Source organism: Camelina sativa, chromosome 5 (assembly GCF_000633955.1).
Source record: "Camelina sativa cultivar DH55 chromosome 5, Cs, whole genome shotgun sequence".
In the NCBI taxonomy this organism is placed as follows: Eukaryota; Viridiplantae; Streptophyta; class Magnoliopsida; order Brassicales; family Brassicaceae; genus Camelina; species Camelina sativa.
The window spans coordinates 17,317,825-17,325,958 of record NC_025689.1 but is presented as its reverse complement, the minus strand read 5'-3'; the positions used below and the strand labels follow the sequence as shown (position 1 = coordinate 17,325,958).

The 8,134-nt window shown below is 32.7% G+C and overlaps 2 protein-coding genes across 2 annotated transcripts in view; one reads left to right on the top strand and one right to left on the bottom strand.

Moving 5' to 3' along the window:
• Positions 1-1,199, top strand: part of LOC104789328 (putative F-box protein At3g44060) — a 4,929-nt gene extending 3,730 nt beyond the window's left edge. Inside the window, exons 2-4 of the mRNA XM_010515046.1 lie at positions 56-612; positions 702-845; positions 936-1,199. Coding sequence (XP_010513348.1) covers positions 56-612; positions 702-845; positions 936-1,199 — 965 coding nt within the window. The remainder of the gene's footprint in view (positions 1-55; positions 613-701; positions 846-935) is intronic.
• On the bottom strand, positions 1,474-3,821 carry LOC104787100 (probable aldo-keto reductase 4). The gene is made up of 5 exons (XM_010512614.1): positions 3,392-3,821; positions 3,014-3,214; positions 2,365-2,537; positions 2,186-2,288; positions 1,474-2,090 (listed from the first exon to the last, which is right to left on the bottom strand). Exons 1-5 carry the CDS (start codon positions 3,608-3,610, stop codon positions 1,752-1,754), a joined length of 1,035 nt encoding a protein of 344 aa, XP_010510916.1. The 5' UTR covers positions 3,611-3,821; the 3' UTR covers positions 1,474-1,751.

Sequence of the window (8,134 nt, the reverse complement as noted above, 5' to 3'; positions counted from 1 at the left end):
TGGATATGTTGTGCCCTGGAACACGGTGTCTCCGAGCTTCATCTACGCATAGAAGGTGTATCGTGGTGGAAGTTTTCTATCTCATCCAAAATCTTCACCAGCACAACACTGGTTAAGCTATCATTGATATCCACATTTTACACCACAGTTTACGAACCACACTGCCCAAGACTTCTTCCTTCGGATACATCTCTCCCATCACTAAAGGTTCTCCTCCTTTACAAAACCTCTTTTAAGGATGATCAATTATCTGATGTACTTCTCAATGCTTGCCCTCTACTTGAGGACTTAACCATAGGCTATTACAAGTATTATCCGGGTCTTTCATACGTCATATCCAGCAAAAGCATTAAGAGGCTCTCAGTTACCTATTGCTGTGCTCGTAAACATAAAGGCTTTTCTAGAAATATTTCATTTGACACACCTAATGTTGTCGACTTCTACTACTCTGATTTTCTTGGCCGTGGTTCTCGAGAGTTTCACTTGGGTTCACTTGCCAAAGCTACATTGGACCTTCGTTTCATAAAAGATGACGAGCAAGCGGATATGAGGGATATCATCTGTGAGATACGCAATGTCAAGACCCTACACTTGACTTCTTCCACTGTCGAGGTCAGTACTTTTGTGTGTTTGGTCTCATCTTCTTTTTTTTTTTTTGGTTAGAAACAGGAAAACATTCTTTGTGTGTGTGTGTGTTTCAGGTGATTTTGCTATGCTGCAAAAATGGATTACCAGTGTTCAACAACCTCGTTGAGTTAGGCTTTTCAAGTAAAGAAGAAGGTTGGAAAGTGTATCTGCCTCTTCTGCTAGAGGGTTCTCCAAACCTTCAAACTCTGGTTCTCTCGGTATGAATTATGCAAACATTGAACAAATCTTACTTTCTATCTATGACTGTTGGCATGACACTAAAGTAGTCTCTCTTCTTTATGCTTCAGGGTCTGAATTGGTTCTCATGTAAACGGCATCGGTTTACTCGAATTCCCCCGAATAACCAAATTAAGATGTTGGTTATCAAGAAGTATCAAGGATATGCAAGCGAGCTGAAACACATTAGCCATTTCTTACGGAAGATGGAGTGTCTTGAAGTGGTAAAAGTTTACGTTGCAGCTAGAATGGATGACCTCAAAAAGATGCAACTCACAGAGGATCTGTTGAAGCTTCCGGCATCTTCATCCAAACTCAAGATACAAGTCATATGACTATCATCCATAAGATCATAAGTTATTATGTCTAAAATATTTACATTAGTAAGTTGTTTTTGGTTTGTTTAGCGATTTATGGTTTACTGTGGTGCCAATCATATAAACGAGAAAAACACAACTTATATATTAGTTACCATGTTTAGGTGTTTCTGAGTGTTACCATGTTTAGGTGTTTCTGAATGTAACCATGTTTAAGGGTTTGCCCAAAGTCACCCAGAATGACATGGGAGTGTAAAAGACGAAACCAAGAACCGAAGAGATGAAACCGATATAATTCATCACGCATATGCTTCATAGAGTTGAGTAAAGTTATAGATAGTCTTTCTTTCTTTATAGAGTTTGGTTACAATGTGTGAAATGTAAATTGAAGTTTTCACTTGGGGAACTCTATACATTATTTATTCTTCAAGCCGTAACACTTATAGTTTTGGGTTTCCCTGGGAGTGAACTCACCATAATCCACTCGTTTATTACCTTGATATGGCTAGCATAAATTAGACCACACTTCAATGTTATGAACCCACCACAACCATAAAAACTTCAGCGGTTTTAAGCGGCTTTCCAAGAAGACAATGGTGGTGTCTCAGAGTTCTTGAAAGTGGGCATCATAGCCGTGTATCTTTCTCCTTTCACAAAACCAGGTTGGGCAATGGCCTCAAGCTCAGTCATCTCTTCGGGTGTGAGTTTCACTGATAAAGCTCCAATGTTCTGGTTGAGATTTTCGATCTTAGTTGTTCCTGGGATGGGACAAACATCATCTCCCTGGTGGTGAACCCATGCGAGGGCTAGTTGTGCAGGAGTGCATCCTTTCTTTTCCGAGATTGCACAAACTTTCTCATAAACGATCTTGTTGTTGTCTAAGTTTTCCTCTTGGAATCTTGGTAAAGCCTGTAATAATTAGGTTTATTATACAAAGTCCTTTGATTAATCCACAGCTAAGCTAAGGCTCATCAACAAACAACATACAAAACCTATATACTTGCCTTTCTGAAGTCATTCTTGTCTAGTTTCTCAACAAGCTTGGGTCCAGATGCAAAGAAACCTCGTCCTAGAGGACTGTAAGCAACAATCCCTATCCCAAGTTCCCTGAAGAAGGAGAGAGAATATGAAGTTACATGATTTATAGATATAGCACCAAGAAAGTAGGATGAAATATGAGTACCTGCAGGTTGGAATGATTTCTTCTTCCACGTCTCTGGTCCACAAGGACCATTCTAACTGCACGGCAGTAATTGGGTGAACAGCATGTGCTCTTCTGATAGTTGAGGCACAGGCTTCAGACAAACCAATGTACTTTATTTTACCTTCTTCAACCAGCTTCTTCAGTTCTCCCATCTAAGAATTGACAGACAACAAACAAAGAAAATGGTCAAGTTAGCAAAAGATGCCAGCTTTCTATGAAGGTCAGGAATTAGAAGCAGAACCGCCCCTAACAGAGTCTATGCAAAAGAAAAATCCTAAGAGCAGATGATATAACATTCAAGTGACTAAATGACTAAAAAGTCTAAAGAGCACCCTTTCTTCACAAGCTGGCTTTTAATTAGGAGAAAGCCTCAAATTCGTTCAGTTAAAGATCATTTCACCAATCATTGTTGTTCGTGAATAAGCTAGCAACTTCAAAAAGAGTAACCTAAGCAGAGAACATCATCTCCAATCTATTGTCTTCGACCCTATTAGTCCAATATACAAAGCCAAGATGTAAAGCTCACTGAGATTTCTCTTGAAAGTAGAGAAATAGTTAACTTCCATTTCATCTGAAAGTTGCAAAACCATGAATGAAGAACTGAAGATTGACAAGAAGAGGGGCTTACAGTGATTTCAATAGGGACACGAGTATCAATCCGATGCTGGTAATAGAGATCAATGCAGGCAACATCTAACCGCTTTAAACTAGCCTCACAAGCAGCCCTCACATACGCAGGATCTCCTCTCACTTCTCTCTTTCCCTCTGCATAGCTGATTCCAAATTTGGTCGCAAGTCCAACTTTTTCTCTCATCCCATCCTTGAGTGCCTGACAAAAAAAATCCAAACTTTTCTCAACATCGAAATCATTTCAACATCTCAACGAATCAAAAGGCCAATTCCCATCTCTAAATCGTTCTTTGTTTCCCAAACGAGTAACAAAAACTCAAATCAAAGATCGAACCTTTATGGCTAAAAAAAGTCAAATCAAAGATAAAAACCGAACCTTGCTGAGGAGAACCTCGTTGGTCTCAGGACCGTAGATGTCAGAGGTGTCAAGGAAAGTGACGCCAGATTGAATAGCATGGTGGATCAGAGCGATGGCTTCAGTTTCTGGCTTTGGAGCACCGTAGAAAGCAGAGAGGCCCATGCAACCAAGGCCTTGCGCCGATACCTCGAGGCCTTGGCTTCCTAGTTTCATCCTCCTCACTCCACAAGTCGCCATGAATCTCTATCACAACTGTGTCTCTCTGTCTCTTCGTTTCTCTATGTGACTGTTGTAGAGGCGGTGTGAGTCTGAGTGGAGTTGTTGACTTGTTATTGAGGTTGGTGGATCGATGGTGTGATGATGATGATGAAGAAAAAAAAGCCGTGTGTCGCTTTTGGCAGGTTTGGTGCACTCTTTTACGAAAACAAAATTGAATTTGTTAACCAAAATAGTCCGCTACTATGTATGACTATGACCTGTCGGTCTTCACTTACTTTATCGATCAAATTCTTAACATATCTTTGATAGTATGCTTTTTTTTTTTTTTTTTTGGTGNTCGATTGTTCGACATTCCAATTCAAACCTTTATTTTCTTTTCGTGTTTCTCGATTGAGTTCAGAAAGTCCCAAAGTATTCTCTGTTTGCAATAATCAATCAGTCGTTGGTTCAATAATTAATTGATCGAGAATCTCAATTTGCAAAGAGTCGGAAAATTACAAAAATTGACAAAAACAATATGCAAAGAAAACTTTACTCTTTTATTTGCGTGTAAAGAACAATAATTATATTACCACTACAAAGAAAAGAACACAATCCACCATGTTTTCACGTTAAGGATTTAATAATCAAAAGTAGAAGAGCAGTTTAGGAATCAAATTTTCATATTTATAGTAGAAAACATATGTTAAGAACCTCTGTACTACAAAAAAACTAGGACAGTTACCCACACTCTCTTGTGTGGGCAAATACTGATTAATATTATTATAACAAATAATTTTAAAATTTGATTTTTATTTTGTTATTTTTTAGATATAATAGTAATCTATCTTAACATTTTTGAAGTACATTTTTGTGACATCCTCTCTTATCTTTGTATCCAAACAAGTCCCAACTAAATTCTCTACAATCCTTACAACCAAACATAATAATTTCGCTATTTGATAATATTAATTTCCTAAAATCTATCTACCTAATTTAAAGCAATATGTTATATTAAAATAGAATTCTCCTTTCCCTTTTATTTAATTATTTGAATTACTATTTAATACATAAAGTTAATAAAATTTTAGATTTTTTCAGCATATGATGTGATTTGAATTTTTATAAACGGATATATATTTTAAAAATTGTTATAGGATTTTTGTAACCAAACAAGTATTTCCAGATATATATTATTTTACATTTGAGTTATTTTAATATATAATTAATATTTACAATTAAAATTTGAAATAACACGCAATAAAATTATATTATGCGAAGGATTTGGATCAATATGAATATAAATTTAATTATCATTAATTTGGTGTTACACAGATAATTTATCATTTCATTATTTTGCTAACATTATCAATATTGGAATATTAGATATATTAACTTGAATAATTTATGATAATGTAGAGAACAAATGATTTTGCGGTAAAATGTGGGTTAAATCCTATAATTAACAGTCAAATACAATTATATAATCTTACACTAAACAAAACTAACACATAAATATAGCTTAAATTTTGATCCCTTTGTTATAAATATTTGACTGTTAATTTCTTCAAAATGCACATGATTATTGATTTATAAAACAAACAAAAAAAATAAAAGAAATGGACTCGTGGTGTACCACGGGGTAAATCCTAGTCTATCTTAACATTTTTTTAGTACATTTTTGTGCCATCCTTTTTTAATCTTTGTATCCAAACAAATCCCAACTAAATTCTCTACAATTCTTACAACCAAACACAATCATTTCCTTATTTGATAATATCATTTTCAAATTTCCTAAAACTATCTACCTAATTTAAAGCAATATGTTAGATTAAAATATAATTCTCCTTTCACTTTTATTTAATCTTATATTTAATTATTTGAATAACTATTTAATACATAAAGTTAATAAAATTTTAGATTTTTTTAGCATATGATGTGATTTGAATTTTTATAAACGGATATATATTTTAAAAATTGTTTTAGGATTTTTGTAACCAAACAAGTATATCCGGATATAGATTATTTTTCATTTGAGTTATTTTACATTTAGGTTATGAATAAAAAGAATAAATCTATTTTAATTTTTTGGAGTATATTTTTTGTGTAATCCTAATTGTCGGGTCGGTTTTAATTAAAAAAAAAACGATTGCACTAATACAATCTTCATTCATTATTATCTTAGTCGAAATCGAAAAATTTCCTATTATTCGATAACAAATATTCGCTTTTAATAAAATCTATTTATTAGTATTAAATACAGATTTTCTATATTTAATATAGTTAAAAATAAAGGAACTAATTTATTGATTCGAAACTATAATGATATATTCGAATTTACAATGAAATATTCAAATTAATTTATTGATTTATAAAACAAAAAAACAAAAAAAATGAACCCGTGGTGTACCACGGGGTAAATCCTAATTTTATATATTTTTTTAAACATGTATGATAGTCATCACAATATTTTAGTCTTGCAAAGAAACAAATTATAGTAAAAAGTATCAAAGCCCATTAACAAAGCCTCAAAATATTTTGTTACTTTTTTGAGGCTAATCAACAATTCTTTTTAAAAAAACTTTAATATACTACTTTAACATCTTAAATTTCACAGCAATTTTTTAAAAAAAATGGATCTACAAATTAATCGGGTATTTTTTCTTTTGAATATGTGCCAAAACTTGATCCTTCGATATTTTAAAAAAGTCTACGCTTCCTTTTTTTATTATAAAAAGATTTGGTAATGTCCAGCAAATTGTATTGATTCTAAGCTGTAATACTCTCACAAATAACACAAAAATAATTTTTACTTCCAAATTTAACACATCATCTGTAAAGTTATAATATAGCACTATAGGTCAAAATTAAATCCTAAACTCTAAATACTAAATCTTACCCCCTCTAAAATATACTCTAAATGTAAAGTAGAGAACCTAAAGCAAAAAAATTCTAAAAATATTAAAATTGTGTAAATAGTGCTATTTCTGGAAATTTCAAAATTTAAACTATAAACTATAAATACTAAACCTTATCCTCTCAAAAATATACCCTAAATGTAAAATATAAAATCAAACAGTAAAAATGTTTGTGTCATCTCCATCTTCGTCCGTCCTCGGTGTCACCTCCATCACCAACTATAACTCACACATAATAAATTTTATCTATATACAGTAGCTTTGATATAATTTTATTTTACTACTGAAATTGGAAATCTATACTATGAAAGATGACCAACTCTCTCCATATGAGTGACACATCAGCAGTAGAGAGAGTGCCACCTATCTATCATCATTAAAAGCAAACAGATATAAACTTAAAAGGAATATGAAATATTTTTATGTCTTTTATTCTTTTCTTTTATCATAAACAGTTTCAATATTTACATAAGAAATTTAGAAAGGCTTAGAACATGTCCCAAGAAAATAGATGTATCACCAAAAGAAAAAAGAGCATCCAGAGTGAATCAAAAAGCCACTTCTTTCTCTTGGCGTAAACCATGAATGTATGGGCAATATGGTTTAGGCGTTATAATTTTGTCAATAGTTTGAAGAGTTGCAGCAGTGATAGAGATATTGGTTAATATTGTAGAGAAATTCATGAAATTTTTATCCTCAATAAATAAATTTTTATATATAAAGAAGATTGGGGTTTTGTTCACTATCAAATAAAAGATAGTTGAATAAAACTGTAGAATGTTGGTTTAGAAAAATATGGAGACAAAGAGGAAGATAGTTGATAAATTCATAACGGTTGGTTTTCATATATTCTAATGTTTAGAAGTTGTCAAAAAGAAAACTAGATGAAATCTATAATATGAAAGTTGACCAACTCTCTCCATCCTTCTGCCACATCAGCAATGGAAAGAGTGCCACATGTCTATGAATAAAATCAACCAATCATCTTGAATTTTTTATGTTGCTTGACTAATCCTCTTCGTCTTCCATTGCTTGATTTTTGTAGTAATTGCTATTTTGACCCTTTTCACCTTCCCTTGCTTTGATTTTTGTAGTAACTGCTCTTTAATAATATCTCTCACATCCTGCTATTTTTTTTTTGTAGTGAACGAAGAAGTGGAAGATGAAAGTCAACTATAGAGAAAAGAGAACTTAAAGATCAAGCATATTCAGAGAGTACTCTTTTAAAGAAATCACCAACGAGACTTGGCTTTAAAATATAGATTAGAATGCTGAAGATAACAGAGGACTGAACTTCCTAAAGAAAAAAAATTGTCTTATACTAATGTTAAGACAATCTTAACATCATCTAGAAATTGTCTAAATGGAACTGATTAGTATGCTTATTGTTCCGAATAGCTGATGGGTACAACTTATGGCTTTTTAGGCTTCTGAAGAATCTATATCTACGCATGAACGAATTTATATTGGTTGTAACTGGTTATTTTTTGTAGCTTACCTATACTATGTTAATGCATTAGTAATGGTCTATTTATTTTGCTCAAAATAGATTACAAGTTAGTTTCTTCATTATGGGAATTGCATGCTCTGTTTTGCTTACTGTTCTCCTTAATTATTCATATATTTCTTGCTTTGGTACGGTGTA

Bases quoted from the DNA above. Each gene is read 5' to 3' on its own strand.
- LOC104787100 (XM_010512614.1), bottom strand. From the start codon at position 3,610: ATGGCGACTTGTGGAGTGAGGAGGATGAAACTAGGAAGCCAAGGCCTC. The intron at 3,215-3,391 runs GTTCGGTTTTTA...TTTTTTTGTCAG, and splicing joins ACGAGGTTCTCCTCAGCAAG to GCACTCAAGGATGGGATGAG. The intron at 2,091-2,185 runs GCAAGTATATAG...TAATTATTACAG, and splicing joins ACAAGAATGACTTCAGAAAG to GCTTTACCAAGATTCCAAGA.